This window comes from Balearica regulorum, chromosome 4 (assembly GCF_011004875.1).
Source record: "Balearica regulorum gibbericeps isolate bBalReg1 chromosome 4, bBalReg1.pri, whole genome shotgun sequence".
Lineage (NCBI taxonomy): Eukaryota > Metazoa > Chordata > Aves > Gruiformes > Gruidae > Balearica > Balearica regulorum.
The window spans coordinates 13,790,353-13,811,821 of NC_046187.1; the positions used below are offsets into that span (position 1 = coordinate 13,790,353).

Sequence of the window (21,469 nt, forward strand, 5' to 3'; positions counted from 1 at the left end):
TAATAGGCAGACATGTAATTTTAGCTTTCAGTATTTTCCTTCACAGGTAACTTAAATATTGTAAAGAGCTATGAATATTTTCTTTTGACTAACTTGGATTATAGTTTCTGTGACAGCCAAAACAGCAAAGCCAGCAACTGTTTCTGCCTTCTGAAGAAAAAGTTTTTCATTTGCTTATACATTTGCTTCTTCGAAGAGAAAACAGTACTACAGTGGCTTAGATTTTACTCAGTGGTAACCGCTCTTAAACTGCTTCATTTTAACTTAATTATAAAAAAACAGCATTCCTTTCCAGATTATTGTGTATATCATCACTCTCAATTGCATTTTGTAAACAACACATATTCACTTACAAAGTCTTTAATCCTTAACCTAGAATTGCAGGTTATCAGGACACAAGCTACAGATAAAAATATGTATGTATTTAAATATGAACTGCTCCCTTGTCCAAAGTTCAAGCTTCCATAAAACAAGCGTAAGTATCAGAGAGATAATGAAGACAGAGGACAATTGGTTAATGATTAAATAGAAAATGAAAAAACTGACACTAGCCAAAGAAAAATTTTACATTACAACAAAGTGTGTTCAAGGCAGGAGAATAATTTGTCAAAGCATGTAAGTGAGCTAACATTCCTTATGTTGCTGAATAGTAGTTTGGATAAATTAATTAAGAAATTAAAGTAGAAAATGGCCCTGAACTGTTGAAAGGAATGTGTTAGGTGATCTACTGGACATTAAGAACCTCTTTATAAACAAATGGAATGCCCTTTAGAGTATGCATGAAGTATATTTTTTATATATTTTACAACCAGTACGAGTTCTTATTACTTCTAAAACCTAAGCTTTATTTTGAATTAGCAATGATTATTTCATTACAATAAAATATTACCTACCATATTTAAGAAAACCAAAGATCAAGACAATTACATTAATCATTAAGAGCACAGTGTTCCATTGTCATCACAGGGAACAATTATTAAAAAAAAGGAAACAAATGACAAACTAATGATAACCCTGGCCCATTATTCATTATGGACTATGATGTATTATTTTCCTTACTTGAACACTTTGTTCTACAGTATAAATTTGACAATACATTTGGACTGAACTCCCTCTCAAATCGGCTTTTAAGGCCCCATAATACTAATTATGAAACACAAAGCTGGTAAATGCTTAAGGACTCAGCATAAGTCTTTCATATTTCATTTGTAGCCACCTAATCTCTGATAAAAAACTGGCTTGTAAAATGATGAAAATGTTTACTTATTGCAAAATGTTTCTAAAACATTTTAAAATAATTTGTTAAAACATGTTTTAAAAATGAAAACATGGGATTAAAACATGTTTTCCTCAGTTATATCCAACAAATCAGATTTTAAATTTCTTTAAATGTGTTTTGAGTTTCCCCATAAAGTTACTTTTGAACCTCAATTAAATTTTTTTAAAAAAAGCCAAAATCCAAATAGGGTATTTTTAAAGGACTGGCAAATCAAATCAATATGTATGCAGATGTAAGAAACAACAAACAAACACCACCCCCCCCCCCCCCAAAACCAAACCAAAACCAACACCATGACAAGTTTCAGATCAAACAATATTAACCACGGAAAGGTTACAGGCTTTCTGTCATATGATAACAAAACGATTTAGCTCTTTTGACCATAGCCAGGCAGTTAGTATTTCTTTTCCGTTACATTCTTGTATGTTTGCAAAATATATATTTATATATACTTTGCATTTTAGTTTTAATACTCACATATTTTTCAATTTCCATTTGTTTGTGGAAACAGTAACAGGTTAAGCATTGTTTTTAGACATACTTTGGGTAACAGTAACACAGCATGTTCCATACTGAAATAGTTCAGAAGATGGATGAGATATTACTTGCTCTGGCCTTACTTTAATTTAGATTATCTATTATTCATTTATATACTTCTTATTTAACAGGTTTTGGACACACAGAGGTGATAAAAGGGTCTGTCATTGCTTTCCATTAGTGAGTTTGGAAATGTATGTAGTGATTAGATTATTATGCTATTTCAGCTATATCTGAGGGTTTTGAAAACAAAATAATTGCAATGTGTTTAAAACATTTTCTATTTAAGAGAGTAACAAATATTTGTTACAAATACCCTTCAGAAGTCCCCTGTGACACATGTAGTATTACTCTCCTGGCTTTGCCAGTAGATGCTTTAATAAGGTGGTTTTCAGCAAGTTAGCTGCAAACCTGACAATGCATGGATTGTCCTCCCATTTTGGTATTTTTACCACTGCACGGTGCTAGCTCTTGTTTTATTATGTTCTCTGGTCCATTTTTAAGTATTCAGTTGCAAGTTAGTATGTAAATAAACCACTGCTAAAGAAATATCATTTGAATCAGTTAATATAAAAGTGTTGCACATATGGTAAGAAATAAAACCTTGGCTCAAAAGTACAGTTGCAGATAATTAACCAAGCTCCATGAAGGAATTGTATCAGCTTAAATCAGAGGACTTGTGACTTTGGAACAAAGGTTGGAATGTTGGCTGTGCAGAGTGAAATGTTTCCTGACAGTCAATGCAACAGCTCACAACCTCCTCCCTATTTCTACTTGCCAGACTCCACTGACAGAATTCTTAAATGTATCACTTCCCAGTATTAGATGTACCTACACTATATAAAGAATATAAATATATACCGTATCTAAATATTATGTTTAAAATCTTGTGTTGGTTTTGCGTGGCAAGGTTTGTGGTAGCGGGGGGGGGGGGGGGGGGGTGGGGGGGGGGGGGGGGGGGGGGGGGGGGGGGGGGGGGGGGGGGGGGGGGGGGGGGGGGGCTACAGGGGTGGCTTCTGTGAGAAGCTGCTAGAAGCTTCCCCTGTGTCTGACAGAGCCAATGCCAGCCGGCTCCAAGACGGACCCGCCGCTGGCCAAGGCCAAGCCAATCATCACCTCTGTGATAACATATTTAAGAAAGAAAAAAAAAACAAACAACCAGTTAGAGAGCACTTTTGCAGCCAGAGAGAGGAGTGAGAAGATGTAAGAACATCTGCAGACACCAAGGTCAGTGAAGAGGAGGGGCAGGAGTGCTCCAGGCGCCGGAGCAAGATTCCCCTGCAGCCCGTGGTGAAGCCATGTGAAGCAGGCTGTCCCCCTGCAGCCCATGGAGGGAGGATGAGGGGGTGTAGAGATTCCACCTGCAGCCTGTGGAGGACCCCACGCCGGAGCAGGTGGAGGCACCTGAAGGAGGCTGTGGCCCCGTGGGAAGCCCGCGCTGGAGCAAGCTCCTGGCAGGACCTGTGGATGCGTGGAGAGAGGAGCCCACGCCAGAGCAGGTTTGCTGACAGGACTTGTGACCCCGTGGGGGACCCACGCTGGAGCAGTTTGCTCCTGAAGGTCTGCACCCCGTGGGAGAGACCCACGTTGGAGAAGGTCGTGAAGGACTGTAGCCTGTGAGAGGGACTCCACGCTGGAGCAGGGGAACAATGAGAAGAGTCCTCCCCCTGAGGATGAAGAAGTGGCAGAAACACCACGTGATGAACTGACCGTAACCCCCACTCCCCGTCCCCCTGTGCCGCTGGGGGGGGTGGAGGTTGAAGCCGGGAGTGAAGTTGAGCCTGGGAAGATGGGAGGGGTGGGGGGAGGTGTTTTAAGATTTGGTTTTATTTCTCATTCCTCTACTCTGTTTTGCTTAGTAATAAATAAGATGAATTCCCTCTCTAAGTTTCGGTCTGTTTTGCTCGTGACGATAATTAGAGAATGATCTCTCCCTGTCCTTATCTCGACCCGTAAGTTTTTTTTCATTGTACCTTTTCTCCCCTGTCTAGTGAAGGAGGGGAGTGATAGAGTGGCTCTGGTGGGCACCTGGCCCTCAGCCAGGGTCAACCCACCACAAATCTATACACATAACTATAGCATTTGATGTATTTGATGTGGAGTTTCATATATATATGCAACCACAATATTGTAGGTAATATTACAGTTGTAGGTAACTCTCAGAATTTGGGTGGCAAAAGGTAGGCAGGGGTAAGATCTCCAGGATGGAAAACAAAACAAAACAAGTTCTTTAATATTATCCCTGCATTAAATTGCAGTCTGCAGCAGGAACAGATAAATAAATAGGGAGCCCAGCATGAGTTCAGATTTTTGCAGTGTGTCTTCAGCATCTGATTTTCTACCAACTGGTATGTAAAGTGATTATGTATTTCTGCAAGTTACAAGTCAATTGGTCTTTCAATCTACTCACAACAGGTAGTCTTGTCTTGATTGGATGTCTTTTCAAATTAATTAAGTCAGTACTAAAGCAAAATTCTGTTAAATCAGATTGTGATAAGCTATCATCTTGGTTGTGTCTTTCAGAAAACACATCTGAAAAGTATTTGTCTGCAATATCAGCTGTATCTTCTTCTGAACAGCCATTTCTTTTGCCTTTTAAAGAATGAGATGAGACTAATCATCATCTTTCTATGGTAACTACAAAGTCAATGATAATTAGATAGTAAATACAAATTATTTATTTTTACTATTGCAGCTGTTACTTGCCTCCAGTCACTTTAGAGAGTGAATCCCTCTGCTGCCATGATATGCAGTCCCCTACTGATTCATAGGCCACTCATAAGTGGCCATAAAGTCCCTGACTTTATTCTGTCTTTGACTAGACTCAGTCTGGTCAAGAAGGCATCATGGCCCTAATCTCCATGATAACCCTCAAGTTGTTGGAATTGTTGCATTTAAAGACCTCCATCAATTGCTACATCTTTGCAATGAAAAAACCACCACACGTGAACATTTTTAAATATGTATGCTGAATTATAAGAATTCCATTCTCACTCCAGTTTCCTGTCTTAGAAAATCGGCCCTTCTTCTAGGGCCTACAGGTCCCATGTGTTTTCTCCTTGTGCCTCGTACAGTCAAATTTCTTTACTAAGATCTGATGTTTCTTCTCTCTCTCTCCCCCTGGCAAAAACATGGTAAGTGTCCTCTGATTCTTGTTAGAAACCCTCTTTTTTTTTTTTTTTTCCCTTTCACAAAAATCTTGTAATTTTTGAGTCTTCGGTTGAGGCTTAAATGTCTAACAACTGCTTGTTTTAAACCAACTTCCCAAAACAATTGGTCTGTCTTTCTCTACGTTGTCATATATTATTTATAGTACAGCAGTACTGAAAAGCATCCAAATTAAGGAACCAAACAGATTAAAACTGCAATTCACATTCCAAAAACCTTCCAAGGAGAAGGAAATCTTCCTTCCACCCTTTAGTGGTTCATTTTGAGCGAAATCTTATCCATAGCAGGAGGCATCTTTCCTGTACACAAAAAATTATATGTAAATGACAAATAATATTTCTACAGGGCTTAAGGTAGAAATTCGGGGGGGGGAGGGGGGGAAGGAATCTGCAGTATAAGAGACTTTGAAATTTGTGATTTTTTTTTTTGTATACTTTAAAAGAATTGTAGGTATTTTACATTAAGTAGTTGAACATTTCTCTTGCATTACATTCTATAAAACAGGCCTTTTTGAAAAAACACATTGACTGTTTATGGTGTGTGACTCTGAAATATAGTTTTTATGTAGCTATATAATTTTATGATTTGTCAAATATAGTTGTCCCACACATTTGCTATGTGTATATATACATGTAAACAATGTATCTATGATATCTTAATAATCTCTGACTCTTTTTTTCAGAATAAACGTTGTGTATACCTACTGTTTAGCTTATGGTCACTGGTTTTCTTCTGTTTTAGTGCTTATGTACCAAAGACAGCAGCAGGTCATTGCAAATGGACGGAAGTTCTGAAAGATTTGGAACAGATCAAGGCATCCAAAGTAAGTTCATAAAAAAGTCAGCATTTCATATAATCATAGGAGCAGACATAATTAAATATGTAGCACTGTACTCAGCTAAGAAGTGACAGGGAGCAGGAAAAGGTGTTTGTATAATGCTGTTTCATGGGTGGAAGCAAAGGAATAGAAGGTTAAAGAGAATTGGATTGACCAATACTGCAGACCCTAGAATTAAACATTATTTTCTTTCTCACTTTTATAAGACATGGGGCAATGGGCTTGGGAGTTAGCTCCTTCAGAGAAAGTATCGTGGGACTTGATTCTAATGAGTCCTCCTAACAGTGAAGCCCATCCTGCAGGTTACTAGGTGACTTTGAGATTCCCTGACTTGCTGGCTCCCAGTACCTGGGTGGACTGGGCCTTTGAACTTGAAGCTAATCCGTATCTTGCACAGTTAGCTTTATCATCTCTAAATCTGTTGGCTAATGTTCATAATTCTGGTTCTTGTTTTCCTTCAGGACATTGATGTCAGTTTATATACTGCAAACACAGATGAGGATGTAAGTAAACTTAAAATTTGACCAAACTGGTCTAATATGGTAGCTTCATTTCTTCACTAGCAACTTTCTCCTAAGGTAGCTTTGGTCTAGTTTTGAGAAAAGTTTCAGAAATCAAATAATTTACCTTGGAAGGAACAGTTCTGTTTAGTTTCAATACTTATGATAAATTATGTAAGCAGGTATTATTTTTATTGAATCATCTGCTATTAAAATTCATCAATTAAAAGAGATGATCCAAAATGATCTTATCAAAGCAAACACTGCTAAAATAATGTTGGCATTCATTTGTAATTCGATGGAAGAAAAAAGCGATAAAAAAATACTTCCAAAGATGATTATTTAATATCATGCACTATTTAATGGAATAAAATACCAGAGAAATAGAATATGGAGAGTAACTGTCAGCATCTTCCTGTGCATTTCTTTGCTTTTGCCATGACACATGCACTCTCTTAACTGAACTAAGCCAGAGAGGTTAATCCATTGTAATGGCTGATTTAATACCTGGTAGTGTCAGGAAGATTTTCTTAAAGTGGGACAGTCTGATATGAAAGTCAGACAACCTGGGACTTATTCTTGCCTTATTGTTGACTTGATGAAGAAATCAGTACCTCTGCCTCTTTTTCTTTAATTTGTGAAATACAGGTAATATCTACTTTCTCTTCTCCCCTACCCATTCTGAATTCAGATCTCTGAATGAAAGTGCTAGAACTACTAAAAATAATACTAATTTAATTCTGATACGTTTAATTATATCCCCAATTCCTATCCTAATGAATTATTTTTCTATGTTCTTTATAAAGACGCTACGTTTCACCTCATCTTAGCAAACTGGTTGGCCTTTATGTTGTTAGCTCTCACAGCCAATCTTTGAAGATATTTAAAGGTATTGGAATAGTAAGAGCAGCTATCCAGTAAATAAAAATCAGCCACTTTGTGGTAAATTATATCTTACATTCACTTATTCCTTTTTAATTGTAAAACTATTACAACTTCATTTTTTTCAGAAAGAATGCCAGGAACCTGTAATGAGATGCTTTTTCTTAGAGACGGAAGTGATTCTTCAAGAATGTCGTATTAAAAATTGTAGTAAAACACAGGATGTACTGAACATATGGAAAAATGGAAATGCGAGCTTAGAAAATAACAAGGTAAGTAACACTAATCATCCATGGAAAAAAGGGAAATCAAAAGAATTTCTTCAGCAGCAGAAATAACTCTTTTGTTATATAAAAGGTGAGATTGTACAGATTAAAGCAAATGGGATCCAGTAACCTGTACATATAATAGTGAAAAAGCTACACATATAACAATTAAAAAGTAGAATTTAGTGTTTTTTTAGAAAAACACTTTCAGGATTCCCATCAAAGCAAATACTTTTGACTGTGCATGCATACCTGTATCAGTGTATTTGAATGTGTATGTATAAATGTGTATGTATAAATATATGTGTTTCGTAACTTCAGTATCTAAAGTCAGGTATGCTCAGACACATACAGAAAAGTATTGCATTTTCTTTTTCAGTTGAATTCCACAACATCAGCAAAATGCAAAGAATGTGAAGAATATGAAGAAAAAAATTTTACAGAATTTATACAGAGTTTTGTAAAGGTTATACAGAAGGAGTGCAAACACTGACCAAAAGACACAAGCTGGGAACCAAGATTCTTCCACAAACATCCTCAGAGAAATTAGATTATTGCCAATGATAAACTGGAAAAAACATCACTTACAATCCCTCTTACACAGCATAACAAGTAAACAAAGAATAATAAAATCCCTGTAATTCACAATGTATTCATAGCTGAATACATACAAATGATATTACTTATGAAATATAAATGAAGGGAATTTAACAGGGTTTAAAGCTTCTTCTTGACTTAAAGTGTCCTTATTTTTTGGTAAGTCCATTGGAAAAGAAATCCTGCCTAACATACCAACCTTTCGACAAAATTCTTTAAGATCTCACAGTATCTGCAGTGGGAACTTCCTCAGTTCAGGCCAACTGAATGGGGTTTCACAGAAAAACTCTTCTATTATTATTATTATTATTATTATAAAATTATCATACCCTGTTAAAGCATTTGGCTATAGCTTTTTTTGTTATCTGAAATCTATCCCATTACCATCTGTACTCCTAGAAGATCCTAGCCCATCTCTCACTTCTGTTGTTAGTCATGTCTGACAGTTTTCCTTGCTATTTTTTTTTCTCATCAACATTCCTTCAATAAACTAATGTCAAAACACAAGCTGAGGCCTATTTGTCTTAAAGGTCTATGGCTATCTCTTAATATATTTATTTTCAGGTAAACCCAATTATTTGTTTTACCTAAGAATTCAAAGTACAAATTTAGAATATTTATTTAAAGATTCTTCCTTGTCTTTTTTCCCTTTTGAACAATGGCAGCATAAGGGTATTAAAAATTATCTCCAGTCTTCTCAGCAGATGATAATGCTGGTGCTTTCCAGCTGTCCAACAACAGAACATGCTTTGTTTGTTCATTTGTTATCTCTGACACTACCTTAGTCATTATGGTAATTACTACAGTTCCTTTAGCAATTACCAAAGATATCAATCTAAATTTCAACCAAAGTAAAGTAGCGTAAATTTTATTGTCTGAATAAAGGAGGTGACCAAGTCTCTTATGCACTTAAAAAAGTAAAATTCTATGTGGTAGAAATCTTTCCTAGAAGTAGAGTTTGTAGCTTTGGTCTCCTTTTAGGATAACAACTTTGAAGGCAGGAATCACTTTTGACCAATTATTGGAAATCACGATAAATGGATTTCTAAGACTCAATGCAAAGTCACCTGTCCCCTGGTAGTTCTGAAATGTTGCATAGCCTTCTTTCAGCTCTTTTTAAAGTAACTGCTTTCTTCACAATTCATAACCATGTCATACCAACTGCTATCCATAATAAGTAATTTTTTCCTCCAGGCACCTCCATTTCTCCATCTTCATTTGATAAATGGCTGAGCCATTCAGCTGTCCACTTACCAGGAAGGAAGTCTCAATCTCATTATGGCAACAAATCCACTGCCTGGTACTCCCTTATTATTGGGTTATTCCCAACAGTCAATCTTTAGCACTCTGAGGAGCTGAATCTCCAGTAAACTACAAGAGAAAGAACATAAATATGTTGGATGTCATCTTCCAGGTGACTTATAGACCAGCTGATTGGTAAATTCATAAGCACATTGATATCAGGATTAAACAATGGCAGAGGTATCACAGAATAAACAAACAAATTATTTGCCACTGAAAATGAAAGAAGTGTTTATTACATAGTTTGGATGAAGTAAATTGGTCCTACATTTTAATTTTTTCATTAAAACAATGGTATAAATTGAATATGATTTTCTCTTACCTGATGTCACAGTCACAGGCAAGGTAATACTAAGTTACAACTGTGGTCTTTAATCAAAGATATATACAGGGATTTTACTTTTTTCTAGCTTTAAGGGAGCTTGAGACACAGTCCAGCAGCATTCATGATGGGAGAAACAAACAGCTCCTTTGCTCATATAGTTTTCTTTATCTTGGTCATTGTGAAATCAGTTACCTGATTAATTTTATTCTGTTTTTCATTAAATCATTTACCAGTAGCAAGTACACTAAATACTGTGAATTTGTCTTTCTGAAAGAATATTGCTATGTCTATAACCACTCAGCTTGCTACCCTGTTAGCCACCTTCTATTAGACATTGGCTATATCTCTTTTATTTCATTTCTTCTCCATGCATTGTTCCAGATGCATATTCTAGAACAAAAAAGGCCATTTACTAATCTGGTTCTCCAGTATTTCTCCTGGGGTTTTCCTTTTCCTGAGAGCTAAGCTGTCACTTGAAAGCTTTACTACATCCTGAATCCTGTGGTTATAAGAAATGATCTGATCAGTACAAAGGATGGACTAAATTAAGGCCAGGTTAGTATTTTTTTTAGTGAGGGAATTCATACATATCCTGGAGGAAAAGATTCAATATGACTAAGACATGCATGGATCTGATGTGACTTGTTAGTACTACAGGCAGAACAGTAAAAACTAATTCAGGGTGCCTAGCTTTGAAGTAAACATCTCTATGTCGTGGAAGGTGTTTCTTCTACACAAGGTCAAGTAATTTGCGTGGCATTTACTATCTAATATTTTTCAACTACTGTTGGTAAATGTTAAGAAAAAGATTAATATTGTATTTTCTCCAATTAATTCAACTCAGTTTGGGACTAAAGTGACTCATAGCAGAGTGTTTCTATGTTCAGAAAGAAAAATAACTCTACCTTTTGACACCAGAAGAATAATGCTCTTCCACAGAAGTTTTGGACTACATAATTCTGTGTTCCTGACTTTGCAATACTTTAAAATCTATTTTTCCTTTCCTTTTCTGGTATACAGTATCCATATTTCTGTCTATATTTTAACAGGATATTGCAAGTAGCACTAGTGCAGGTGATGTCTGACAACCTTTGCCTTCTTGTTGTTTTATTAGACCCTGAAAATAAATATCGGTTGCTCATCAGTAGAATGTTGCCTCCAGTGGCTCTCAATATTTGAGCACCTGTTGATCAGGTACTGTGCAGATAATTTTAAAGGACATGTTTGAAAGTCCTCACAGTTTCAAGTCAGCTCTGGATCAGCATCAGTATATTTATACAAGGACTATTAGCTATAATACCTCCCTCTTAAAACACAGAAGAGAATTTAACCAATAATTTCTGCAGTCCAGATTTTTTTTAAGCAGTCCATCTATGCTGTGTGATCAATAGATTTCAGTTTCTGCAATGTCTGGCAGTCTTTTACAATTACAGGGCACAGTATGTCTTATCAATTTAATTTCCCTAGTAGACATTTGGACCTGAAAAGTAGCATGTGACAGTTTTCCCACATTTTTTTTAGTCAGTTCAATTTCTGACTAAGGTTATACAGTCATTTGATTATGCTAGTAATATGGCACTATCACTGTTGAGTACAATGAAGGATTATTCTCCTCTGATACCCAAAGTAAACTTTTACATCCAAAGTGGCCCTTCTTAGGCATTTACATATGTGGATGCATAAGTGTATAATAAGTAATCACTGCCTAGAGGTAGCAGTCCATTTGTCCCTTCTTTAATCAAGGAGATGCTATTTTAATGGGCGAGATGTCTTCAGTGAGAAGCCAGCTGCCATGGGAACCTGAAGAGCAAGCAAAGGGCAGGCTAACAGACTACTGCAGGTCTATAGCTGATGGTCTGTTTTGCCCAGACAGAAACAGGTGACTCCTCATTTGACTTGAGTGATGCTGTAAGTGGTTTCATCTTTTGCTCCATACAAATCCCCTTTTAAGAGATTGACGTAAGTGTTCACTGATGCTAGTTCATTTGGAAATGAGAACTTTGTGAAAGCCACAATCATTAATGGTAGTGGAAAAAGGCAAATTCTGAACTGCAGCTACCTCTCTTGTTAGAAGCTTTGCTGTTTTGGGGAAAAATATTTAAAAAGGGGATTCTTTGCCTGCAGTGGACTAGCTGGGGGCTCAGCAGCAATTTCAGATTTTTCATCTTGTTCATATGGATATGCGAGGAAAACAACAGTTAGAAACATACTTTAGGATCCATTCCAGGTCCATGGGGCAAACGCTCAGATAGACAATGAACATTTGTCTCAGACAGCCCAATACACAGTGGTAGCACTTAGAAAGGAGGGCAAACATTTGCTATATACATCAACAGGCATTCTCTATAGCTAAATGCAGTGTTTCAGCTGCTTCAACCCTTCAACCAAGGGTCCAGATCCAAAGTTTAATAGATGCCAAGGAGAGTAGCTACTGTAGAAGCCAGTACAATGTATGTTGATTTAATCTCCTGAAAGCAACAGCCTGCTTGCTCTTTGTTTTTCCTACTGCAGCTTTCTGAACAGGCCCAACAAAGATTTCAACAGAGATTCAGGGGTTTTTTCCCCCAAGTCTAGTTCAGCACCTGAAAAATAGTGATAATGTTACATGCCTTAACAGCAAATGTCACTGAGTTACCACTGCTTGCACATTTTGCCAGTTATATTTTTGAGTATCAAGTAACCGTTCCATTTTTCAGTACTTCTGCCTCTAAGTAAGAATACTAGACATGAAGGTGCAGCAGACCGTAGAGATTCAAGTGGCTACAGTGGAGCAAGAATATTAACCTCCTATCGCACTAGAGGATCAGTGAATGTTTCCAGAAGTATCATCTATTTTGTAAAGCAAGGTAGAGGACATTTGCATTTACACAGAAAATCTACTGCCCAGTAGATTATGGCCTCCAGGTAAACTGACCAGGGCAGAGCCACATTGCAAATTAGCTCTCCTATGACACATAGCACTAGATAATTGCATTACTACCCATTCCAATTACATAAATTATGTGTAGAATTGTTAGTCAACTCATTTGTCTAGACAGCTGCATCATAGATACTGTGGTTCTACTGTCCACTAAATCCAAACTAAGTGCCCTGTCATCCTTGTGAATCTCTTTGCCTGCCTGCCGTGCTTTCCTAGTTTAATGCTGGCAACACCACAACAGGATGGAGCTATTAATATTTTGTTGTATTTCTACTAGGAAGAATGTGGAACAAATATATAGGAACAATATATGCAGCATCAGGAGACTGATCCACATGACATATGTAAAAGGGGACTATTCTGTAGTGTGTAAACAGCTATACCTTCTCTAGAGGCAGACAAGAAACAATTAAACTTTGCTACTACGCTCTCTATGGAATATTACTCACATGCACTTAAGGAGGAAAAGAAAGCCATAAATGAGTAGGTTATGTATTTTGCAATAATAAGATCAAATCAGCATCTCTAAGCTGTTTCCTTCCAACTATTTTCCTCCAAAACCTGGAAATGTTGGAGAATTCTCATCTCCTTATCAAAAGACTTAATTAGGCCAATAATCAACACCGGAAATAAAGACATAAAGAAATAAAAATCTTCCAAACCCCCACCCTCTTTGGAATGCTTATTAGAGGGGGTATTTTCTTGGTTAAGTCAAGGAATCAACTGGATTTGTAAAAATGGGGGAGAAGATGGGCAAATACAATAAAGAATGAACCATCTGTTTAAATGACTGACTTATCTGTACCATAGCATAGGCAGTTCACTACCTCTAAAAGTGAAAAATGTATGGGGGAAAAAGGATGAAGTTAGAACATAAACAGAAATCAGGGGGCTTCTGAGAAATTTAGCGAGAAATACTTAAGGCTAAAGAAACTTATTTTAACTTTACCAGATAAACAAATATCTTATCCTGGTTCTCTTCTTTCTGAGTCTGAATCAGATTTTTTCAGAGATGAACGGTGACTTACTATTGGGTAAAAGCTTTAAAGTCTCAGCGAGATGGTGAATGGGGAGGGAAGCAGTTGAAGAAATGTCAGGAGTTATCTAAGATGTGAGGCATAATATTTAGAACATGTCCTCATGGACAAAAGAAATGAATTTATATAAATACCTTCATCCTCGACTTATTTATTAGAGCCAATTTGTAAAAACATGTCCAACAGAAATAGATCATGACAGAGTTCCTATCAACTGTGACTCTAATGCTATGTCACCCAAGAAAAGAATTGAATCTTTCATCCTATTCCTTCAAAACCTGATTTCCCTGCAGAACATAAATGGGTTTATATGCCAATAGGATGTCTCCACAGTTCTTCCAAATTTCTAAATCTATCTTGTAATACAGCTAGTCTCTCGTCATATTCAAATTCCCTGGGCAAGAAAAAAACAACAGCATGGTTTCACCCCCAGACTGTAATTCCACAAAGTCCTGAACCACACAAACTTTGCCCCTTAGTTTCTTTTCCTAGTGAGACTCAATACTCTTCCAGCTTTCCACTTCAGTATGTACAGGTCAGAGTTCAATCTCCTTCTACAATTAACAGAAACCCTGTTGTCACCCAGATAAACCGACCTGCTATGTGGTTTAATATATCCTCCAGTAACCTCAGTTTCCTTTCATATGTCTCACATCAACCACTTTTACAGCATAAAAAGGATTATCTGCACTTTCTGTTGAGCAGAAGAGTATTTGTCAAAGTTACAGGCTTTAACAAAGTTTGCAGCTGACTGAAACTCTTCTGCCTTGCATCACTTCTCCCTGCGCCATTAGCTTCTTCAGCATAAAAGCCAGTCCAGTAATTCTGATTTCCTACTTTGTGATTACAGTTTTATACAAAATACTGCTTTCTTTAAATCTGATGAAATAGAGCTGAGAATCAGTACCAGAACTTTCTGTATCTTTCTGTAAGTGGTTGTGCCTTTCAAATTAAATAAATGTGCATAATATATGATAGGGAAAATTACCTGATGCTCAGGGGGTCAACATGCAGCACATACACATAGATAAAAATATATTTTTACACATATTAAAAAGTGCATGCGCACACACACTTTATTTTTTGATTATTCAATCTTCCTATGAATGCACATTTTCTGGTGTTTTGTATGCTCTATCCAGATGATAAATTTATCATTATCTAACCTGAACTGGTTTGTCGGGTTTTTTTCCTAGTAAAAAGAAATCTTTTCTTCTAATGTTATCTAAGTTGTATTTATGAAAAAATACACACAGCTGTTTTAGATGGTGATACATTAATAGTGTTGCTTATGAATAGACAATGGTCAAACTCTAGTATGAGATAAGCTATATGCCAGAACATATTAAATGATGAGAACTGTGGTTATGTTAGAATATAATAAAATAATAATACGTAATCATATTGCTTATGACACATAATCATAACCTAATAATAAAATAATGTTGCTTTAATACAATATAACCACATTGCTTTATGCATTCATTCCCATACTGTTTATTATCAATAAAATTCCTAACTCTGAGATTTTTTTTAATTGAGATTTGCACTGCACATTTGATCTATGTTGGCACGTACATAGTGTGAGCACTAGCCACATAAAAAATCCAATGTTATAATTTTTTGTGATACAAGCAAGGTAAAATGTTCTATCTACCACTTGTAATAGAGACACATTTTAATTTCTATCTACATTTCACAAAAAAAATCAGGTATTGCTTTGTGGATCAAGGACTGACTATGAAAAGTCAAACAAGCAAAATTAAAAGATGGTTTGGTTTTCAAACGTTTGTAAATTATTTACACGGAGTGTCCTAAACTTCTAGAATACGCAGATTTACCAGTAGACATCTACAGGCTCAAATACACCTATTCCTACCTAGTAGACTTGCTGTATTTACCTACTTATATCTTGCATTCCAAGCACTTTAAAGCAGTGTGCATTATTTTTGTTATATTCATTGGAGTCTTCAGGAGTAATCAGAATTATCTACTTCTAACTGGAACAGCTTAGAGCTTACCCACTTTCCTACATCAAACAGGTGAGCTTATTCATATACTACTGCTTATTTTACATGTGTGTGTACATGTAAGTACAGGGTTGACTACCATGTGCCCTAATCAAGACATTTTCAACTTGTGGTCCACAGGGCACCTAAGCAAAAAATAATGAAGGGAAACAACCCTATTGTCCATCAGAAAATGTTAAATGGTCGTCAGAATAAAAAAGCATGAAAAACCCCATAGTTCTAAGGACTGCCTCCAGTAAAAATAAAAACATTGTAAATACTCTGAGAATGGTTTCTAATGCACTTTTTTCACAAGTTGTAGTTGAGAAAAACAAAGAACTGTAACTAACTTTTTATATGCCAAGTTGCTTTCTCGAAAAATACAGTGACAGTATTGCTAAAGGAACCTGCATTAGACCCAAGTGCAGTATTTCTGTTGTGAGATTAAAGGAAGTTATCAGCTTGCAGCTTTGTTTATTCAATGCCTTTCAGGAAGCAACTGTACTGAGTTTTTCAAAATGAAATATTGCATGTCAGTAATCATTACACAACCTTAATGGCTGTTTTACCACAAATGACTGATCTCATTAGAGTGACAAAAGAGAATTTAAGAGAAATTTAAAATATACTTATGTCATTAGAACATTTCTAATATGGCACAAACAACGATAACATTGTATTGTAGCAGTGTGCTCTCTGTGCCATAGGTAAAACTGAGAAACCATTCTATTTAAAAGTTGCCTTTCTAGCTCTTCTAAGAATCATATACTCCCTTCAGTTAGCTTGAATTCTATAGTCTTACAGTAATACAGGACATATTAGTAATCCCAGTTTGAGATGTTCTGAGACATCAGTTTCCCAATGAGCCAAAATGTTCTCTCACACCAAAACAAAAACCTAGTATTTCTTATAATTGATAGAGTCTACTGTTTTTGACTGGAGTACTGAGAAATCAAACCATGCTTTTGGTCAGTCTCAAAGCATTCAAGTCACTTAATATTTATCCAGTTAGTAGTACATGGAACTCCTCAATCCTTTATGGCAGCAGAACTGAGTAGCAGGTGTTAATTTTCATCAATTATGACAGCTGGGAATTTCTTCTCATTAACCTTAATTGTGACTTTTTACATCACATTTTGCAAGAATCTTTTTTTCTTCTTTCAGTCACAAGTTAACAAATGAGAGATTAACCTATATTTCCTTTATGTTTCCTTTGGCAAGCTTGCTACAACTAATTCAAAGAAAAATAGATCATTATGAATAATTTCTGCAACTTTTTTCTGTAACTAGCTTCCTGCTTTCACGCATCTGTGTTGGTTTTGCGTGGCAAGGTTTTGGTAGCGGGGGGGCTACAGGGGTGGCTTCTGTGAGAAGCTGCTAGAAGCTTCCCCTGTGTCTGATAGAGCCAATGCCAGCCGGCTCCAAGACGGACCCGCCGCTGGCCAAGGCCAAGCCAATCAGCGCCTCTGTGATAACATATTTAAGAAAGAGAAAAACAGTTAGAGAGGGCTTTTGCAGCCAGAGAGAGGAGTGAGAAGATGTAAGAACATCTGCAGACACCAAGGTCAGTGAAGAAGGAGGGGCAGGAGGTGCTCCAGGCGCCGGAGCAAGATTCCCCTGCAGCCCGTGGTGAAGGCCATGGTGAAGCAGGCTGTCCCCCTGCAGCCCATGGAGGGAGGATGAGGGGGTGTAGCGATTCCACCTGCAGCCCGTGGAGGACCCCACGCCGGAGCAGGTGGAGGCACCTGAAGGAGGCTGTGACCCCGTGGGAAGCCTACGCTGGAGCAAGCTCCTGGCAGGACCTGTGGATCCGTGGAGAGAGGAGCCCACGCCAGAGCAGGTTTGCTGACAGGACTTGTGACCCTGTGGGGGACCCACGCTGGAGCAGTCTGTTCCTGAAGGTCTGCACCCCGTGGAGGAGACTCACGTTGGAGAAGGCCGTGAAGGACTGTCTCCCGTGAGAGGGACCCCACGCTGGAGCGGGGGAACAATGAGTCCTCCCCCTGAGGATGAAGAAGCGGCAGAAACAACGTGTGAGGAACTGACCGTAACCCCCACTCCCCGTCCCCCTGTGCCGCTGGGGGGGCGGAGGTTTGAAGCCGGGAGTGAAGTTGAGCTCGGGAAGATGGGAGGGGTGGGGGGAGGTGTTTTTAAGATTTGGTTTTATTTCTCATTCCTCTACTCTGTTTTGCTTAGTAATAAATAAGATGAATTCCCTCTCTAAGTTCGGTCTGTTTTGCTCGTGATGATAATTAGAGAATGATCTCTCCCTGTCCTTATCTCGACCCGTAAGTTTTTTTCATTGTACCTTTTCTCCCCTGTTTAATGAAAGAGGGGAGTGATAGAGCGGCTCTGGTGGGCACCTGGCCCTCAGCCAGGGTCAACCCACCATAGTCCTTTTTGGCGCCCAACGTGGGGCACGAGAAAATCGAGATAAGGATAGTAATGGGAAGAGGTAACGGGCAAAACATTGACTGAACGTAACTTGAGAGTGATATAGTGGTGAAGGGACTAGAGGTAGATTTTGTGTGTAGATTGTCCACTCCTGTTTGGTGTTGTGATAGTGTTGTTTTGATTTTGGTGTGGGGAATTCTTTTTCTTTGTTGATGTGATTAGTGTTTGTGAAGTTTTGTGTTGAACGTATATTTTAATGATATTTCTTAAATATGTGATTCACAGAGGCGAGGGGTGGAATGTGTTGGTTTTGCGTGGCAAGGTTTTGGTAGCGGGGGGGCTACAGGGGTGGCTTCTGTGAGAAGCTGCTAGAAGCTTCCCCTGTGTCTGACAGAGCCAATGCCAGCCGGCTCCAAGACGGACCCGCCGCTGGCCAAGGCCAAGCCAATCAGCGCCTCTGTGATAACATATTTAAGAAAGAGAAAAACAGTTAGAGAGGGCTTTTGCAGCCAGAGAGAGGAGTGAGAAGATGTAAGAACATCTGCAGACACCAAGGTCAGTGAAGAAGGAGGGGGAGGAGGTGCTCCAGGCGCCGGAGCAAGATTCCCCTGCAGCCCATGGTGAAGACCATGGTGAAGCAGGCTGTCCCCCTGCAGCCCATGGAGGGAGGATGAGGGGGTGTAGCGATTCCACCTGCAGCCCGTGGAGGACCCCACGCTGGAGCAGGTGGAGGCACCTGAAGGAGGCTGTGACCCCGTGGGAAGCCCGCTGGAGCAAGCTCCTGGCAGGACCTGTGGATCCGTGGAGAGAGGAGCCCACGCCAGAGCAGGTTTGCTGACAGGACTTGTGACCCTGTGGGGGACCCACGCTGGAGCAGTTTGCTCCTGAAGGTCTGCACCCCGTGGAGGAGACTCACGTTGGAGAAGGCCGTGAAGGACTGTCTCCCGTGAGAGGGACCCCACGCTGGAGCGGGGGAACAATGAGTCCTCCCCCTGAGGATGAAGAAGCGGCAGAAACAACGTGTGAGGAACTGACCGTAACCCCCACTCCCCGTCCCCCTGTGCCGCTGAGGGGGGCGGAGGTTTGAAGCCGGGAGTGAAGTTGAGCTCGGGAAGATGGGAGGGTGGGGGGAGGTGTTTTTAAGATTTGGTTTTATTTCTCATTCCTCTACTCTGTTTTGCTTAGTAATAAATAAGATGAATTCCCTCTCTAAGTTCGGTCTGTTTTGCTCGTGATGATAATTAGAGAATGATCTCTCCCTGTCCTTATCTCGACCCGTAAGTTTTTTTCATTGTACCTTTTCTCCCCTGTTTAATGAAAGAGGGGAGTGATAGAGCGGCTCTGGTGGGCACCTGGCCCTCAGCCAGGGTCAACCCACCATAGCATCATTTGACATTTTAAATTTTTTACTGATGCCTTCAGACAACATTTTTCCCTCTTACACTGCCTACTGCAGGACAGTGACTGGGCTTCATTTTACCCTAGACAATCTTCCTAGCAGTAGGTATCAGGCATTTGGATAAGGTAACATCCAAAATCCCTTGGCTGTACTGTATTTTTATTGCTTGACATAATTCCTTCTTAGGACCTCATCCGCTAGTATTTGTCCTGGGTTTGGCTAGGATAGAGTTAATTTTCTTCCCACTAGCTGGTATAGTGCTGTGGTTTGGATTTGGGATGAGAATGGTGTTGATAACACACTGATGTTTTGGTTGTTGCTAAGCAATGTTTAACAAGTCAAGGAATTTTCAGCTTCTCATGCTGCCCCATCAGTGAGGAGGCTGGGAGTGTGCAAGAAGCTGGGAGGGAACACAGCCAGAACAGCTGACCCAAACTGGCCAATGGGATATTCCATACCATATGACATCTTGCTCAGTATACAGACTTGGGGGAGGCTGGCCAGGGGGTGATCACTGCTTGGGGGTGGGCTAGGCATTGGTCAATGGGTGGTGGGCAGTTGCATTGTGCATCACTCATTTTGTATTATTACTATCACTAGTATTATTATTTCTCTTCCTTTGCTGTCCTATTAAACTGTCTCTATCTCAACCCATGAGTTTTACTTTTTTTTCAATTCTCCTCCCCATCCCACTGTGGGGTGGGGAGGATTGAGTGAGTAACTCTGTGATGCTTAGTTGCTGGCTGGGGTTAAACCACAACAGTATTTTATATCACTAATAAAAAACCTGGGACAACTTAGGCAGAATTCATTGAATTTCTTAAATTGTTTGTAAGTTTTACATTCTCCAGCTATGACATATAAGGTGCAGATATTAACTATTTGCTTAAAGACCTAAAAGTTTTTCTGTCAGTTTAATGTCCCCCCTTTTTCCCCTCATGATCTTCTGGTATCTTCTAAAAGCAATCATAACTTTGGATAGCCTATGTTTTGTTTCCGCATTAGTGAAGGAATCTTAAGCCGATAAACTTCCACAAGCATGCATCAGTTGTGTCAGCACGTGGGACTTAAGCTTTTCCAGATATGTGCTTGTACAGGATCTCCATTGTCAGGTGACTGACAGTAAGACCAAGCTATGGAAACAATGCATTGTCCTCCTCAATGCACAGGAAAAGGATGCAATCACCAACAGCCAATGGCTCCTGAAACAGTTCTTTGGAAATCATAATTTCTGACTCTGTGCAGTGGAGCTTCTAGAAGTCCCATTAGCAACTGAGCAGGATGGTGATGATGGCTATCATAGAACATGGGGTTTACGCAGATAATTTTCTTCTAGGCAAGCTGCCTTAAACTAACAGTTCTAAAGTCCTGTTCCCATGACTTTATCAAAGGCCTCTATGCCTATACAAATAAAAAGAAAGGGTGAGGAATTATTCCTTGGCCTCAGGGCCAACTGGCACAGCACAACTTATTTGGGGGTGACAACATGAATGAATGAATCTGCATCTAGTGCCAGAAAGCATGAAGTATTTTTAAGCTGCAGTGACATAAAGGGACAGGACAAAAATGATAGCATTGCTGACAAATATGCTATGAGGATAAGAAAGGGATGAAGGCATAAGAAAGTTATTTTTTTTTCCTCTGGTCCTTCAAGTTATTGTAACCACTAAATATTAAAGCTGGCAAGATTTGGAATTTAGACACACAGGTATCTGTGACTCCCCTCACTAAGCTGTTAGCTGTATCTTCTAAGCTTGCGAATCATAATCAATAACAATTTGTACCGTATGTTGAAACCAGAGCCTCCTTTCTCCCTGCCCAACTATAAGTAGCATTTAAAGTGCAAACCACCTTGGTAACAGTGATCTCTAACACCTAAAGGTACTCTGTAACCACCACAATCAACAAAACCTGGGCAATTGAGAGATAAAAGAATAACACACAGTTATTTCCTTGGCTGAATATCATGTCCATGAACGCTGAGACTAGCAGATCTCAAGGTTCTGAGAAGTAGGG

The 21,469-nt window shown here is 38.8% G+C and overlaps 1 protein-coding gene and 1 long non-coding RNA gene across 10 annotated transcripts in view; one reads left to right on the top strand and one right to left on the bottom strand.

The window, feature by feature from the left end:
* IL15 (interleukin 15) overlaps positions 1 to 8,507 on the top strand; it is a 93,564-nt gene extending 85,057 nt beyond the window's left edge. For 5 of the 7 annotated variants that reach the window (XM_075751231.1, XM_075751230.1, XM_075751229.1 and 2 more), the window contains 5 exons: positions 4,340 to 4,449; positions 5,726 to 5,807; positions 6,284 to 6,325; positions 7,333 to 7,476; positions 7,850 to 8,501. In XM_075751231.1, the coding sequence (XP_075607346.1) occupies positions 4,340 to 4,449; positions 5,726 to 5,807; positions 6,284 to 6,325; positions 7,333 to 7,476; positions 7,850 to 7,963 (492 nt within the window). In that variant the 3' untranslated portion in view covers positions 7,964 to 8,501. Of the gene's footprint in view, positions 1 to 234; positions 476 to 4,339; positions 4,450 to 5,725; positions 5,808 to 6,283; positions 6,326 to 7,332; positions 7,477 to 7,849 lie in introns of those variants that run through there. The other 2 variants (XM_075751232.1, XM_075751233.1) reach the window with 2 other exon arrangements.
* The window catches only part of LOC142601674 (uncharacterized), a 79,061-nt gene that overhangs the window by 6,993 nt on the left and 50,599 nt on the right, over positions 1 to 21,469 (bottom strand). For all 3 annotated transcript variants that reach the window (XR_012835225.1, XR_012835224.1, XR_012835223.1), the window contains 2 exons: positions 9,322 to 9,438; positions 5,689 to 5,774 (listed from right to left, as the gene is read on the bottom strand). This is a non-coding gene — a long non-coding RNA (uncharacterized LOC142601674). The remainder of the gene's footprint in view (positions 1 to 5,688; positions 5,775 to 9,321; positions 9,439 to 21,469) is intronic.